This window comes from Rhineura floridana, chromosome 9 (assembly GCF_030035675.1).
Source record: "Rhineura floridana isolate rRhiFlo1 chromosome 9, rRhiFlo1.hap2, whole genome shotgun sequence".
In the NCBI taxonomy this organism is placed as follows: Eukaryota; Metazoa; Chordata; class Lepidosauria; order Squamata; family Rhineuridae; genus Rhineura; species Rhineura floridana.
The window spans coordinates 28,600,996-28,618,896 of NC_084488.1; the positions used below are offsets into that span (position 1 = coordinate 28,600,996).

The following is a 17,901-nucleotide window of genomic DNA, read 5'->3' on the forward strand; positions in this document are numbered from 1 at the left end:
GGAACAACTTCAGCAGTGTCAGCATTTGGCCCATGCCCAGGAGGAACATAATCTCAGAGACTTCAAATAATCTATGCTAGCTAGTGGAACATCTTTAGCCCACAACCCTTGGCTACGCGTACAACAATCACAGGATGCAAACCTTTTGACAAGAGTGCCACACTCTTAAGCACTTTCCAATTGCTGGCTTTTGTAACAATTAATCAGAGCAGGTCACTGAGCACTGTAAAAATACTTTTCATTTCAACTGTCGGCTAAGGGATCACGTAATGGAATTAACTCATTTTGGTAGGTAGGATTGCCAATTTTTCAATCACGCCTTTAACAGCAGATTGATATACAGCATTAGAAGGTGAAAAGTTTCATTCACCCACTGATGTCTGCATAAACAGTTGCCTTTAAAAGCACAGAAGCAGGCCAGCCTTTTTTTAAAAAAAAATCCATTGACAACATCGTCAATAGGTAACTGCCACCATCATCACCACCACCAAAACCCCAAACAAGTGGGAAATGTTTGCAATCCTAGTTCCATTCAGGTCAGCTACTGATTTCAGATAAAACTTGATAACACTGACAGCTCGATCCAAAGTATTTCACCTGGCTCTTTGTGGAATTCAGTGGGGATGGGGTGAATATGACCCCCCTCCCACAAATTGAATCAATCTTCAGAGGGTGTGTAAAATACTAATACTGTTTGTGAGGGTGGGATCTTACTGTTTTATATGGGGTAGCTGAAGGGCTTTTTATTTCATTTTGTTTTCCTTTATTTTTATTTTTATTTTTAAAGTCTCACCACCAATTCAAGACGCATCTGGACTGGCTGCAGCCATCCTAATGCTTTCCTGGGGATAAAATACCCTTGGGAATGAAACTATGTTACAACATAGCATCATTCCCAGGGGCTTTCTTCAGGGCAAAAGATGGGTGGTCCCATGGCGAGGGGGATCTAAGATGTGGGGTTGGGGGAAGACAAATGCTTCATGATGTGTCTGACTGATGACTGCTGGTGTGGCTGAGGGATTAAAGAACTTCTCTGTAGCATTGGCTCTGTGGATTTAAACCTTAGGAGGTCCCTCTCATTTGCCTCCAATGTGGGTTGGATTTTTGTTGTTGTTTTGGCCAGGCATGCAAAAGGCGAAAGAGGGAATTTCCCTCTCCCCCTTCCTCCAGTGTAGTTTAAACTCCTGTATGCTGCTACCCAACAAGGGCAAGGCTGGAGGCTGCGGCTCCTGTCAGTGTGCAGCTGCGGCTGCCCTTGTTGTGTGTCCTGGCTTCTCTCCTTGACTCCATGGGAAAAGGACCTTTCCCTCCCTGGGTGGATCTTAAATGCTTGTTCCTCTTCCCTGGGCTGAGCCAGCACTCGACATGGCAGCTGCTTGGCCAGAAGTAGCAGGGTATCTCCAGCCCAGGATTGCACATTTTAATTGGAGTCAGTGACTGCACAGTTTGAATGCAAACACACAATGCCGGAATTCTAACTACATCCCCAGGTATCCGGGCCCTACCCTAAGCAAAGACGACTTGAGATTCAAAACAAAACAAAACTGCCGGATAGTGCAAATAAGCAGAGCTTGGAAAAGTTCTGCAAATAAGGTAGTTGATTATGAGCATCTTCTTTGGGCAGCAACATAATGCCTAATACTGACGGCCAGTTCTGATGGTGTGATTCTATTTTGATGATGTAGCTTTTATCTCAGGGTCAGCCTGAATGAGCCAAGGCTCCATCTGATAGAATGGTTTCTCATTTGGATGTCTGCTTCCAGTAACACTTTAATGGAGGGTAATTTCCTTGAGACAAGTCAAATGAAAATGAAAGTGCTAAAGAAGGGCTGCTCGTAATTCATCTCTGCCTGCAGTATCCTATCTGCTTAGTTTGGACCGGGCCAGAGAGACGTTTTGTGAATATGCAGTTCAAAGGATGGTCTCAAAAACAGATGGTCTTTATCTGTTCTTCACACATTGTAGTTGTCACTTTTAAAGTGTGGGAAGCCCATTTCTGGCTTTGAAAATTCTGGCTCAGAGTGTAAACAAGACATTGTCAGGGTCTCACTATCTGCATTCAGCCCCAGAGTCATGAGCCAGAACCAAGCCCCCAGCAAGTCCAACACTTTTGACAGAATGATACCCCTAATAACTCCAAGACCAGAACCATCAGATGGACACAATTCAGCTCCCCCAGGTGGGTCAGTAGGTTGGGAAGTAGTTCAGGTGAGCAGACAGAGCTCTAAGAAGTAAGAAGGCAGAGAGAGAAAGAGCCTGAAGGTCTACGTCAGCAATCCCACCATCCCCACCAAAGTTAGGACTTCTGAAGGCAAAGTCTGCCTTGTTTTCCTGATGTTTTGCTAAATAGTCATTGCAACTAGTCAACAGGAGATACCATGGCTCTAAAACAAAGAGCAGGAACATCAGTCCACCACTCAATCCTGGCAGACTTCCAATTGGCATATCCTTTGGCCTGCACATTGTCCTAGAAGACCAAATTGCATTTGTATCGCCAATACTTTAGGGAGATCACACAGCAATATGAAATTTCCTGATCTTACATAGCAATATTCAACTGCGAAGGACTTTTGTTGTCTTCGGCAAATTAAACCATTGCTCCCCTCTCAATTGAGCAGCATACGCCCCATGTAGACAGTTGAGATCAAAACACTCCTTCGTATTCTGCAGTGATATGAAAGGAAAGCTCTAAGCTGCCTCTCTCCAGCTCCTTTTGAAGCAAAGGCAGCAGCTCTCTCTCAAAGGCATGTATGTAATCTGAGGGAGGCACATCCTGAGGTCCATTAGCCCTCCTGAACCACTTTGATGACACAGAAAAGGGACAGTGTTGGGGAACATGCCAGCCCTCCATGTTGTGAGAGGGTTCCCTTCTCCTTGCTCTAAGTAAAAAAGCCAGGCCTTTCTGATAGTGTTACTGATTGCAACAATCCCCAAGCTCAAACGCAGGGTCAAATTACATCCTACATAATATGCAGCTCCATACATTGTGTGTGTGGTTTTTTAACTTAAAAGTAAGCAAGGGGGGCAATCTAGATTTAGACTGTGGCACGCAGAGAGGGGAGATTTAATCCTTCCTTTCCTGACCACAATTCCCCCCAATTGCATGGAGGCAATTGGAGGAGTTGGATTACAGTGGACGAGAAAAGGATGAAACCTTCCCTCCCCACATGCTATGATCCTGATCTGGACTAGGGGTGCACATGCTTACTTGTAAGTTTTAAAATGCCACAGGGAGCTGCATGCAACATATTTAACATAAATTGTCATTTAAACTTTTTGCTTGCCTAGGAAATGGCACCAAGGGAGAGGAACAAATATCATGGTGGGAAAATTGGTGCAGTGACCAGTGATGTTGCAAAGGCTCTGCTTTCTCCTTACTAACACTGACATAGGCACAGGCACAGCATCAGTGGGTGGCCAGGTTAGATACTGGCCAAAGGCCCCTGTGGCTGAGATGGACCCCTGTAGCTGGGTCTGGGTGGGTATAGCTCCCGCTCCACAATCTGTGCTAGCCTTGGGTTGCGGAGCATGCACCCCGTGACCCAATGCAGATGCAGATTGTGGAGCAGGAGCCACCCTCCCTGTCCCCAGGATGGGCTGGATGCACAACTTCCCATGTTGTGCCATCACCACCTTTTGAGGGCTCATTGCAGTCTGGTGCCCAAGGGCCCGCTGCAATCTGGTGCTAGCCCTGAACTGGAATGAGCCCAGCCAAGTAAGACTGAAGGGAAAAGACAAAGCTTAGGTAAGGGTGTAGTTTAGGCTGTAGTCAACAGTGAGAGTCCCAAGGGAAGCCGGAAGCCAAGGAAAAGCAAGATAGGGTGAAGCCACTCAAGAACAGGAAGCGACCATCCAACACAATCCTGATTCCTGACCCATCTTTCTAGCCACTTTTCAATGCAAATTTGGTAGACATTTTGCTAGCCAGGTTCAAATGTGTATTATGTCGGCTAAATACCGTAGGCGCCTCCTCTGCACCGTTTTCCTTCTGCACAGGAGTCACTGGAACTTCAGGGATGGATTTCGTGGCCTTCCTTTTGGCTTTTTCCATTTGAACGTTAGTGAAATAGTTGACTGCTGCAAACTCAATCAGTGCAGAGAAGACAAAGGCAAAGCACACAGCAATGAACCAGTCCATGGCAGTGGCATAGGATACTTTGGGCAAAGAATGTCTTGCACTGATGCTCAGAGTTGTCATGGTCAACACTGTGGTTATGCCTGTATAAAGGAAAGAAAGAAAGCAAAGCTGCATTTATATAATTCAGAATCGTATCGGGGGCGGGGGGTTAACGCTCCGATATGCTTGGGACCATAACTGAAAACAGCATAAACACTCTCAGGTTAAATTGCCATTTCATACGGCAAGAGACTCACAATTGCCCTGAAGCATTTCAACAACCCTCCTTTTTTAAAAAAAAAGTGTATGTGAGGATTTCATTAAAAAGCATTGAGACCAATTAGACCCCGACTGAAATTAAAGTGGGGAGGATGAAACACTGCATGAGCAAGGTATATCAGTGTCTAAATTACCCCAGTGTGGTGGAAACTCTCATTTAACAGCACAATAACTCTCTTAGGTTAATGCAGACATTAAAATAATGACTTAACCCATTCAGTATATTTATTTCTATGTACACAAATAGCACAGTCCATGAGACATCAAAGGAATTAACATGGGGGGTGTCATGGCGCTCCCCAAATATCCTCTGTAGGCATTTGTACTCACTTACTACAAACAATAATCCCGAAAACCAAATTAATCATTTTTTAAATTAAAATGGAGCCCTCACATTAGCTCAGGAGTACTTAACACTGTGATTGTGACCACTCTCTAATACGTCTTGTCATCGTGATTTTTTTTTTTTTTTAAAGGACTGACTTGTGGTCTACCTGACCTCAATGCAAAAGTGCTTTAATCCAAGTGTGTGGGCGGTTAAAAAGTACTAAAGGCAAAAACATCAAAGCTACTTAATAGCATTTTTTAGGGTTTTACAAATGCAAACCTAAAAGGCTCTACTGAACCTCAGGACTCTAAATGGCAGCGATTCCACTGCAAATTCTGTTTACAGCTCTTTCCCTCCTCTGCCAGATGGTAAAAAGGAAGAATGGACTTGGTATTGCTTTAAAATAATATGAGAGACAATACATTTTAATAAAGCAGCTGAGGAGACAGCAGTATGTGATCAAATACAGCAGTACAGTGTTTCTCCTGACAGCTCTGTAATATAGCTCTAATGATATGGAACAATCCACTTGCAGCACTTGGACTGAGGCTGCAGCTTGAATTAGCACAGAGTAAAACCACCTCAGGGAAAGGCTCTCTTGTGTTCTGTAATTCTATGCACATGTATGCGTACATGCACACATGCACACAAACACACCCCAACCCAGCAAGGGACAGCTGTACATGGAAAGATTATATTAAGACTGTATGCAAAAAATACATCCGTGTCGCAATGCACATCTGAGGCAGTCAAGGTGAGTTCAGAATCTCTAGGCAAAGTATGGGGTTGGGATGCACATTCCTTTCTGTCTTGTAGTTTATTGAAATGAGGCTGAGCCTAAGGTATCTTGGGTAGAAAATTCTTCTTTGGAGGCAGCTTTCCTTATATAACTCTTCTATGGGCTAGTGCCTTTGGCACTGACTCCAAGACTGATGCTCTAGTAATGGCTTACCAGATACTCTATACAGCACAGAAAGGATATTATAAGAGGGTCTATTTTGGGGTGTACACCACATCCACAAATGGGATATCAGGTAGCAGCTAAGATCCTGGTTTCAACAGGCCACAACAAACACCACAAAGACACATTGGGTACATATCAAATACATTGCTTGAGAACTGTGGGACAAGTTTTGAGTGGCAGTCTGAAATAGGGCCAAATACAGGAGCTGAGCAGTCAGTAATGGGACATAACAAAGACTGTTTGCTCATTGAAACATTCAGAGCTTTGTTTCTTTTTTTTAATCATCCCTGATCTTGAGGACCTTATGAGATGATGTAGGCCTGAGCTAAGTGGATTTGGCACTAGGGCCAATAATCTTTCATCTTGTCTGTTGGCTGAAAGATAAGCAACAAACTGAGGGCTTGTTCACACCTAGATGTTCATTACTTGATGACTGCAACACCAAGTGATGATAAGCATGTGTGAATGAACTCCTTCAGATCTAACACCACAGACATAACTTTAGTATCGCCTCCCATCATGGTAAACTCAATGCTTTTTGGTGGAGCAATCCACATGTTTAGATGTCAGTCAAGTGAAGCATGTGCATATGTAGACCCACTTTATATGAACAGGGAGATGTTCAAGGTGGGGAAAATACTAGTGAAAAAGAGTAGTGGTCATGGCGTCCATGTACACACAGGATAAGGTGACTGGATACCTGTACCAGTTTTACTAGAGTTGACTTCTGACACAGCAACCTATTTAACCCTCCAGCTAACTGGAAAAAGCTCTAATGACTCCACAGGGAACCCTAATAAAAGGAAGCAAAAGGGCAAACACATAACCTTTAGCTACCAGGAGAAGACCTATTTTATTATTTTCCCAGACCTTTTAAAATGTTCCCCTCTTACACAAGGATTTTCTTATCTCCTTCCTGGTTTGCACTAACCATAGTTTGCCATGATGCCCACACTGAAACTGTAGTTGGTGCTAACTAGCTATGTCCCCAAACCATGACTTGAAACTATGGTTTGGGAGGCAATCCTGGTTAGTACAAATCATAACTTCCCAATTTAAATGTCATGGAAAACTATAGTTAGAGCAAACCAGCACAGGGCGGAGAAATCCACGTGAGATAATAGTTAGAGGCAATCTGCCAGTTATGGTTTGGCAGTCACCTCCCATGATCTCTTACCTAAACTAATACAGAAACAGAATTGGTATTACATTACGCAGAACTCAGGAATTGGGGATGAGCTGAGATAGTAAATCTTGCCTATGTGACCACAGCCTAGTTTTGACAAATTGATTCTATAGAACCTGGCACAATCATCTCACTCTCGACTAGGGAGTGGCCAAAGCTCAGTAACATAGCACATACTGTAAATGCACAAGGTCTATACTCCAGTTTAAAGCATCTGAGGTAGGGGAGTGGGAAATGCTTCTGCTTCAGATCCTAGAGTGTCTTTGACAGACAGGACAGTGAGTGCTGGCAAGAAACACCAACGATCTGTATAAGTTAGGGATGGGTGAGAAATTCAATTCAGTTCACATTTCAAGCCAAATCTATCCAATTTGCACGTTCTGGAATAATATAAGAACAAAAAGCCATCCTTCCAAATTCGCACTTATTTAAATTTTGCAGTGCAGTTCACCAACCAATGTTGACATAAAATCATATATAAGGGGAAAGTGTACATAAAATGAATAAATGAGTGAAAATAACATACAAAAATACATTAGGTGAGCAGAAAGTGCTTGAAAAAATGTGTACATTACTCAAAACTGCTTACAAAAATGTGTTTCTTAGAAGAAATCTGCACTAAAATGCTAGAGAATTTTCATGACAATGTTCTTTTTAAAAAATCACAAATTGCTGTAGAAATGAGGAAACCTGAATTTAAGATTGGAAAAATTAGAAACAGAGAGAACTGAAATTGATAGATCTTTGCATCCCTAAAATGTAAATGTCCTGCCTTCAAGTCGATTCCGACTTATGGCAACCCTATAAATAGGGTTTTCACAAGACTGAGAGGCAGTGACTGGCCCAAGGTCACCCAGTGAGTTTCATGGCTATGTGGGGATTCAAACCCTGGTCTCCCAGGTCATAGTCCAACACCTTAACCACTACACCACACTAATTCCTCTAATAGGAATTGGATTAGTTTATGTAATATTTATGCCCTGCTTTTCTATTAAACTAATAAGCAATGTGGCTTACAATTAAAAAATTGAAATAAAATACGAAAGCATTAACACTTGAATTACATATTCCGTATAACAATATCAGGCACAATAAGTTCCAGATATTGCTCTTCATGCTGTGTCCAGCACAGCAGAATTTTTGGGACTTGGCCTCAGATCCACAAGGGATCACCCCAAAGGATTGCTTTCCCTTTGACAACCTCCCAAAGGCAGCTACTTTCCAGGTGCCAGGCATGGGAGTTAGGCACTGTAGGTAGAAAGCTCTGGAAAATAAATTATGTTGTGCTGTATAGACAAGGATTGCATCCTGCTGAACAACAATAGCTTTATTTGGGAATTTACACATTTTATTTTGAAGGGGCTTTTCAGATTAAAGTAGTAATTCTAAACATATAACAAAAGCCTGCTATTAATCACTCCAATTCTCCCTGGGTGTATACACAGAGGCATAGTAGAGAAGATATTTTATTGTTAAGTATTATTCTGTAATGTATGCCATTAAAAACTCAAGGTGTGTGTGTATGTGTATTAAGAGAATATTAGATTGTCTAACTGGCATGTGAATGCTATTATATTATGTTGTAGCCTAAAACAAGAATGTTCTTATTCCTCACACAATCCATATAGAACTGGTGACATTTATATTAAAGGAAACAATTCACTTTGCTGCTTAGGGGGAAAGATGGCAGGATTATCATTCAGCACATTATCTGTTAACGCTTTCTGCTGGAAGTCTGGTAGGGATGAGGTTAGCTGGGAATATCATGGAAGAGAGTGGTTTTAAGATAAGCACGTATTTCAGAAAGGTTTCTGTTGAAACAATAACTATAAAACATATACATATAACCAGTTCCCAACATTTTGGCTTTTTTGCCGAGAATGATCTGCAGGTGCCAGAGAAAACTAGCACACAACTGACAGAATACTAGGCTGGAAGCTTTTTCACAATTATGCTAGTTTCTTTCTGGAAGTGATTTTTTTTTTTAACATGGGGAAATCACTTACAAAAATTGAACCCTCTACTTGGAGTCTAACCCAAGCACCGCATTCTGCTGCATGTGTAGATTCATGTCTCAGACGCAGGCTGAGCATGATAGCTCAGAGGGAAATGTAGGTGCCAAATGCTGTGAACCAGCTGTCAGGAGACCATTGCTGCCGCCCAAGCCCAGGGACTAGCTTAGGGAGGGGAAGGGACTGATGTGTTTTAACATTTGCCATTCCAGTCCAGTAGCTGGACTTAGGAGGGGATAGGCAAGAGTGATGGTGCACTAGTGCAGTGACACACTCACCTTGCTCCAGCAGCCACAATGAATTCTGTGAAACTTTGCACAAGTCAGAAGTGGGTAAAACGGGGGGCTCGAAAAGAGGGAAGATGGGCAAGTAGCCAAACTACATACAAACCTTTCCAAGTCAAGAGAACCAAGGATGCCTGCTGCATTAATATCACTTACAAGGCTGGCCCACGATGTTTTGGTGCTTGATATGGAAAATCCAAATTTGATATGAAAAACACCACATCCCACCGCACTGCATTCATTAACATGGGGCACAGTCTGCCTGGTATTAAGCACTGCTTGACTAGCGGGGGCAGCAGCACACAGAGAGAAACACCCAGAATGCACAACTGAGAACGGGACCCTTACTTCTTATTGGGATCCTCGAGCCTCCCTTCACGCAGGGGCGCTCTAGCATTTGGTAGAGCAAGGCGGCCACCTCAGGCAATAGCTAGTGGGAGGTGGTGTGCGGTAATGAGGTGCAAAAAGACAGAGCTGTGTACACCACCTGTGCATGCCCCCTAAGCTGGTCTGCTGCCTTCAGGGGCAGCCCCTCATTCATGCTGAAGTAAGAGTCAAGCTCCCATACACAGCAGCAGTGGTTAGCAGGGGAACAATGATGGGGCAACAATGCTCACCTCGCTTCCCGATGCTGAGCGTCACTGATGGTTGCCAAGAGGGAGAGAGGCAAGTCGGCAGAAGCTCTGTGTAGTGCAGCCTCAGTGGTGTAGCCAATCAAATGCTCCCACCTCTGCACCTGCACTGCACTGAGCTCCCCACCACCTTGCCCACTCCCTCTTGGTAACTGGCGGTAACTCTAAGTATTGGGAAGTCAGCTGAGCAATGCCACAGCGTCCAACTGCCTGCTTCTGGTGTGTGGAATGGGAGACATCATCTTTGCCTCAGGCGGCAAAATGCTTTCTCCAATCTGGCTCTTAGATCTCTCTTGTTCCTAATTTGTTTTTTGGGGGGAGGGTGGATGTACCACTGACCATGGCAGGTCTTTGTAATAACAGAAACTGGCCCACATTAGCCCGACCTCTTGCCATCCTATTGACAGGAGCTTTCTATAGAAAACCTTTCACCCGGACCAAAGCTGTTGGGTCTCTGGAAGCGGTAAAAGATGAAGGATCTTTTCCTGCCTGTTTGCCAATGGAGAAATGCAGTTTGAATGGCTGCTCAAGGCACTGCTTCTCCAAAAATTAAGCCTTCCAAGATAAAGACAGACCACTGGGAGCCTGCACCTCTTTCCACGGGAAAGAGAAACCAACATTAAAGTGCGGTCCTGGGAATGATGGGATTTTCCAAACTTAACAAAAGGCTGCTAGCTAGAAAATTTCCATAGAAACTAAAGTATTTTTGAAGCGTTTACACCTTTGAGCACAAAGTAGATGAGCAAATGATTTATTTATTTATTTGGGGGGGGAATGGCTTATTACCATAAATGTATCACTTCAGGATGCTTCCAGATAGGGATTTAATATCACAAATGGGCCATTAGCCATTTTTTTTAACTTATCCAATTTTTCACAGGAAGGGTAAATCCAGATTAAGGCTACAATGCATAGCTGCCTGGAAGTAAGCCTCATTCAGTTCAGTAGGACTAACTAGACGCTTACAGGATTGTGCTGTACATGAGGAAAAAATATGGCTTGGCATTTTGATGCTGAAGATGTTGTGCAGGCGCTGCAAAAAACTTGCATGCATGAGCAGAACACATGCCACAGGAAACACCTTTCTGGAAACACCCACAGTGCAGGAAATTAGGGATGGGGGAGAAATTTGATTACATTTTCATGTAAAGAAGAATTTAACAAATTTGCACTTTCCAAAACAATATGAGAATGGAAACACAGCCATCCATTGAAAGCCACACAAATTTTGCAATGCAGTTTGCCAACCAATGTTTAAAAATGCACATATAGGAAAATGTGCATAAAGGTGAATATATTGGTAAAAATAACATATACGTTGCACTATATTAGGGGAACCTGCTTGCAAAAATGAGTACGTTAGTCAAACTACATACAAAAATATGTATATTCACATTAAAATGCTGATGAATTTTCACAAGGATTTTAAAAAAAGAAGTTGCACAGTGCTGCAGAAATGGGGAGAACTGAATTTTAGACTGAGAAAACAAAACTGACAGGTCCTTCCATCTCTACAGCAAATGCACGGCTACGCAGTCCTTGCATATACAGGACAGCAAAAGGCAACAAAATTCTTTTCAGTTTCCTTTGATTCTTTGCATCTCCCTCTGAGCTCTATGATAAGAGCAGTTGCCTTGCCAAGCGAAGCCGCTATGGCATGGGTAGGCCAATCTCTTACCCCCTTTGCAATCATCATCCACCTACATAGGGTAGGCCTTAAGTCACCTGCCTGCTGTGCGCACACATGAATTCTATCCCACTATTAAAAGTAATAGTAATAACAGCTGATATAACACAGTGGGGAGTGTGTCTGTGTGTGTTGATCATGCCCGCTTTGGGGGCACACCCATCACTGGCATGCAGCCCTGAGGGTAATGCTGCCCTCAGGCCATAAAATGTTAGCCACTCCTGTTCAAGGCTGAAGTTCTGTGTAAAAATATTGGGGTCAATCTAGCTGCACAGCTAAAAGAATTTTGCAAAAGCAGCCATGGTAAAAACCGATGAAAAGCAATATAAAGTTAATGGGCTTTTTTCCAAGGGTAGTCTTTTATAACACAGCTGGTATACCACAGTGGGGAGGAGAGCCTGGCTAGGAGTCCAGAGTCTGTGAGTTCAAATCCCCACTCGTGTCTCCTGGGTGTAAAGGGCCAGCTAAAGATCACCCCCACAGTGAGTGGCTCAGGGGTTACTTGCCCTGCCACCTGTGCAGCCGTGGGCAAGCTGCATAGTCCCAAGGAGCCCAGTTGCCCCCCAGCTGGCAGTTGTGGACAAGGAAGGGGCTGGCTTGTGCAGCTGTGGCAAGCTGAGCAGGCCCTAGGCAGCTGGGGAGGACTAGTCTCAGAGGGAGGCAATGGTAAACTCCCTCTGAATACTGTTGACTATGAAAACCCTATTCATATGGTAGCCATAAGTCGGGATCGACTTGAAGGCAGCATTTCCACATTCATTAAAAGTAATGGTACCTGTGTTGACCCATAACCAAAAATCTCAAAATTCTTCCAATCTACAATCCTGCCTCCTATGTGATTTGTGGTGGTAGTTTTTCTCAACTAGCCTGATTAAGGGTTCAGGGGAACTCAAAACCATACTTGTTATTTTGTGATATTTTGGTTGGCCTAATAAAGGTATTACCCTAATATGTATTTGTGATTCATCTCACTATTATTTCCGGTTAAAGGTATTTCTCAGCTTCTAAAGCACTACCGAAACCTGTTTGAGCAGAGACAGCAAGTGGGGAGGAGGGAGGGGAATAAGTCTGCACAGCACAAGCAACAATGGGTTTATCAAAACACTTTCAATTCTCTAAAAGTATTTTTTACAAAAAACCTACCAGCCAACCAAGCTAACAAACAAACAAAACCTGTTGGCTTTTTCTAGCCCAGCAAGAAAAGATGTCACTGAGTTTTCTTTAGCAATTTCTTGCTGGGATGAAATGAAGGAAAGCTGATATTCACCTGCATATTCAGACTTCTCTTTCAGATGCAGAGCCTGCCCTTACCATTCCTCGTCTGGCCTAATTTTAACTTCTTTTATTAGCCTCTCCAAAATGTATCATAATAGGCCTTTTGGCTCAATGGTCTCCACTTGATTAATCCTTCACCAATGCATGATAACGCTGAGGTTTAGAAAGATAGCTTCTTTAGAAAACTGCTTTAGCCACATCTGTATTGCTGGTCATGGACCGAAATAAACATTCATTCATTCATTCACATCTGTATTCTCCTCTCCTGTGTCAGAAACCCAGATTTCCCCCTCAGCAACCTGTGCGCTGCCTCCGTGCGGTCTATCTCCTCTCCTCTGCTTTCAACGTCAATTGCAGCATCCTCTTTCAAATGGCATTTTAATGTGCTTCATTCTAATATTCAGTAATCGATTTTCCTAATTGCTTTTTCAATTCACTCTCACCAAGGCAGGAGGACAAAGGAGGGGGCTTCAGCAGAAGCACTTCTGAGGAGCTCTGCATATACACTCAACCACAAAACTCTGCTCTGGCAGTGTGTCAGCCTGGTCCTCTGCTCTGACCCAACAATGAACATCAACACCAGTAACATATATCTCCAAGTTTTTCCTCTGGTAGCTGAAGGTCTAAAGCATCTGAATTCTGGGGCGGACCACTTTGAGAAGTGGGTGGGGCCACTCACCTGACCATCACCTGTTGTCATGTGATGCCAGGTGATTCAAATTTAAACTTACTGTTCTCAAAGAAGGATCTGGAGCACACTCTATGTGAGCTCATGAATCTTCCTTTGTGCTCATGGCTTGAACTCAAGCTGTGGCAGGGAACAGAAACTCATGAAGTGCCAAATTCAAGCTGGAAAGAAACAATTGGAAGCAGACTTGGAGCACACTCCCTATTCTTCCTTTTTAATCTGGTGCTGCAGCTTTATCTTTCCCACACCTAAAACATCCGGTGATGGGCAGGTGGACGTGGTTTGGGTCAAACCATGTTGCAGGCCAAATGGGGAGGCCTGGTCTAATTCAGTCCATGGGGTGGAGGTTCCATGCTGCTGCTCTTCATAATGCCAGTCCTACTGTCCTTCTGCTTACCTTTACATAGGTAAAGTGGGTTCCATTCTCAATGGCTCCCATTAAGTTCTATGGGCCAAAGAAATTGGGTTGCAATGTTGAAAAAGAAGCAAATCCTGTTTTCCTCCAAAAACGGGAATTACTAACGGCAAAGGCCAAGTTTATTCCCCTCCCCCCACACACACACCCAATCTCCCCAATGGTGTCCCTCAGTAAAATACCTTCATGTTTTCCCACATAAGTGGAAGTCATTCAGTCCTACAGAAAAAAGAACATTGAACTGAAAAATATCACTGTAAAGGTGTGGGATTTGCCCCCTAAACCATGTCCCTGGATGAGCCATTACAAGGGATCTGCCAAGGTGCAGTCCTGCCTAGAACTAGAACCTGAGTCTCCTCAGATGAGAGGAAAAGAGAGTAGGACACTCCAGAAGATCTCCACACTACCAATGTTCCTGAGGAGCCATCGGAGTGGGATATCCCAGCCCCAGGCATGGTGGTCTTCACACCAGCTGCCTGGGGTCACATCCACCCCATTCATGTAAAGCACATTTAAAGCACATGGCTTCCCCCAAAGAATCCTGAGAACTAGGGTTTACCTTCACTGAGCACCTTTAATTCCCAGCACCTTTAACCAACTACAGTTCCCAGAATTTTTTTGGGGGGAGGACATGTGTTTTCAATGTGTTTTAAACATATGGTGTGGATGTGACCGTTCCTGGACTGCTCTCAGACGTGCCCCCATCCCACTCCCACACTCCCCAGGATCACAGGAGCAAAGGATATAGTGAGCCAGGCAAGAACGTCAGAGTCACCACTGAAATGCTTGACTAGCTGCAGATGAGGCTCCTCAAGAGGAGGGGGAGTGCATGAAAACACCCTCTTAGATCACGGCCTGATCCAGTTCCCAGGTTGAGCTGCTTCATTGGTGAAGCTCCAACCTCCCTGTCCTGGAGGAACAGAGAGTAGACAAGGGGTGCAACTTGTCCTCCAGGAGTTTCTTGCAACATAATATGTTTTTAATGGTTTTAAGTCTGTTTTTATGATGTGTTAAAAGTGTTTTTATTGCTTTTGTTTGCCGCCCTGGGCTCCTACTAGAAGATAAATCTAATAAATAAACAAATAAATAAATGATAAATAAATATAGATCCTCTCTCAACCCTTACTCATCTCCCCATCTTGACTGTCATAATTTATTTATTTACTCCATTTTTAGCCCACCCCTTCCCCAAAGTGCTTAAGGTGGTGTATGTGGGTTTCTCTCTCTCTCTCCCTCTCCACGTTACCCAGGACAGGGTCTGACACCCTTAACCATTATGCCATGCTGACTCTTTTCCTAGTACTGTTCAGAAAATGTAGTTGTGACGAACATTAAACATCCATACAAAATCAGCGGTAAGACTTACCAAAAACGGTTCTGGCAGGAACAGACTCCTTATTGATCCAAAATGAAACTTGGGAGAGGATCACTGTCATGATGCAGGGGATATATGTTTGTATCATAAAATAACCCATTTTCCGTCGGAGGTGGAAGTGTACCGTCATAACAACATATTCGCCTAAAAAGAAGAAGGCAAATAATGCTTTGCAACCTACAAGCAATATTTTTTAAAACTTTCAAAACACCCAGTCTTACATTTTTAAAATAATCTCCAGCTACTCAAATCGATTGGTTTGACTCTGAGGCCACATCCACACCATACATTTAAAAGCACTATTATACCATTTTAACAGTCATGGCTTCCCCCAAAGAATCCTGGAAACTGTGGTTTGTTAAGGGTCCTGAGAGTTGTTAAGAGACCCTTTCCCCCCTCATTGAGCTACAATTCCTAGAGTTCCCTGGGAAGAGGGACTGATTGTTAAACCCCTCTGGAAATTATAGCTGTGTGAGGGGAACAGGGGTCTCCTAACAACATTCAGGACCCTTAACAAACCACAGTTTCCAGGATTCTTTGGGGAAGCCATGAAATGGTATAATAGTGCTTTAAGTGTATGGTGCAAACGTGGCCTGAAAAGACACAAAGGTGTTACATCATTGAAGCAAACCAACCTTTAGCCTAGCCAGGACCTTGGTGAGAGTTCCACATGAGTCACTCCAAGGAAGGAAGAACAGGATATATAATAATAAATGAAAGCCATATTGAATCCAAGGAAAGTAAATAGATCTTAAAATACTTCCCAGAAGGTGGAATGCAGAACATGAATTTGACATCCCTCATACTTTCATGCATTATAAAGAAATGTAGGTATATCCTGGAGGAGGGGGGAAAATAAGGATGGAACATATTAGCCATCTGTTCTAGTACCAAAGCATCTGAACATATAATTACTTCAGATTTATATTTTGAACAGATGCACCAGGAAACGTCTTCCTTTCATTAAAATCTTAGCCAATAAACACCAAACATGGTTATTCATCAGGTGTTGCTGTAGAAGTTCTTCTGTTAAAGCACCATTGAAATGAATCGGAAGGGCAAAAAAGGTGCACCCGGGGCTTATGTAGTTGAGTAGTTCCATTCAGTTCAGTGGAGCCTGCAATGGAAAATTTCCCAGTGGATTTGTGCTACCTGATTTTCCTGTAAACCTCACTTCTTGGCCTAAATCCAGCACAGAATGGACATACTCACTCCCATTGATTTCAGTGGGCTGAAGTATGCCTGAATCTGTGATGGCACTTAGACCCTCAAGGCTGGCAAAAGACAGAGGCAAGTGCATCCATCACCATTACTCCACACTTCCTCCTCTCCATCCCCCACCACTCCACTTGTTTACTTACCTTTTTAATATTTGCTGCCATATTAGCAGCAGCAGCACTGGCCATCTCTCTCCTTCCTCGTTCCCCTCCTCTCTGCCTTGGAAGGGGGTCCTCCCTCAGAGCAAGACATTCAGGCCTAGAGGCCCATGAGTGACAGCGCTTGCACTGTGGCTAAAAATCCTCCTTTAGATTTAGTTTAAAGTTACTGATAACTTTCAACTTTTGACTAAATCTGAAACAGAATTTCTAGCCACCATGGCAAAACAGTAGCAGCACTGGCACTCTCCTGGCCACCTTGACCCCATTCCTCACAGGGAGGCAGAGAGGAGGCAGAGGCCAAGAGCCCACAGGCACTGGAGGCTAGTGGTTCCAATATCAGTGGGGCAGTGAATCCATCCCAGAGTTTTAGTCTGAACTTTCAAGAAGCTATCCAAGGTGCTGAGCATCTTGGACAGCTCCTTGAAAGTTCAGAGTAAAATCCGGAGTGGATTCACTGCCCCACTGACATTGGAGCCACCAGTCTCCACTGCCTGCAGGAGTTCTGCAGGGCAGGTGGGCAGCAGTGACAAGGCAAGCAGCTAGCAAGGCAAGCAGCAAGCATCCAAGGGGGTGCTAACCCTCTGCCCCCACCCTTGCCAGCTGAGGCAATTGCCTCAATTTGTGTATTGAAAGTCTGACCCTGTAGGCCTTTCACAATAAGGCTAATAGATACTCAAAACATAAGACTTTAAAAGTACAGGTTATAAGACCTGCCTTTACCCAAATCCCTGAACATGATATTATGATGATGATGATCATCATCATCTATCATCATCACCTATTCCAGCTTTCTAATGAGGCATTCAAAGTGGTATGCAAGTTAAAAAGATACACTATAAATAACCAATGTAAAACTATTTTTAAAAAGCCAACCCCCCAAATTCATTTAAAACAATTTAGATCTGATTAAAATATCAGAATTTAAAATTCAGCAGCAAAAACAATCCCTTGTTAACAGTACTGATCTGGAAAACCTGCTGAAATAAAATAGTCATTACTGCCTGTCTACAAGCAGGCAGTCATGTATATCCCTCATGGGAGGGTCTTTCCAAATTCTGGGCATCACAGCTGAAAAGGCCCTCTTTAAGGCAGGCAGCTGCTTTATCTGTGTCTGACAGCAGGGGCACCTCAACGAGGGCATCCAAGGTGGATCAGAATTGTCATGTAGACCCGTGCAGGAGAGTAGGGGGATGTGTGATTTTTGTGTCCTGGGCTGTTTAGAGCAGGGGTGGGCAAAAAAAAAAGCATCTGCTGAGGGCTCAGTTTTTGTGGGGATTATC

The 17,901-nt window shown here is 43.6% G+C and overlaps 1 protein-coding gene across 1 annotated transcript in view; it reads right to left on the minus strand.

Annotated features, from left to right (window-relative positions):
- GABRA4 (gamma-aminobutyric acid type A receptor subunit alpha4) overlaps positions 1 to 17,901 on the minus strand; it is a 76,464-nt gene that overhangs the window by 17,085 nt on the left and 41,478 nt on the right. The window contains exons 7-8 of the mRNA XM_061584293.1: positions 15,234 to 15,386; positions 3,959 to 4,218 (exon numbers count right to left, since the gene is read on the minus strand). Coding sequence (XP_061440277.1) covers positions 3,959 to 4,218; positions 15,234 to 15,386 — 413 coding nt within the window. The remainder of the gene's footprint in view (positions 1 to 3,958; positions 4,219 to 15,233; positions 15,387 to 17,901) is intronic.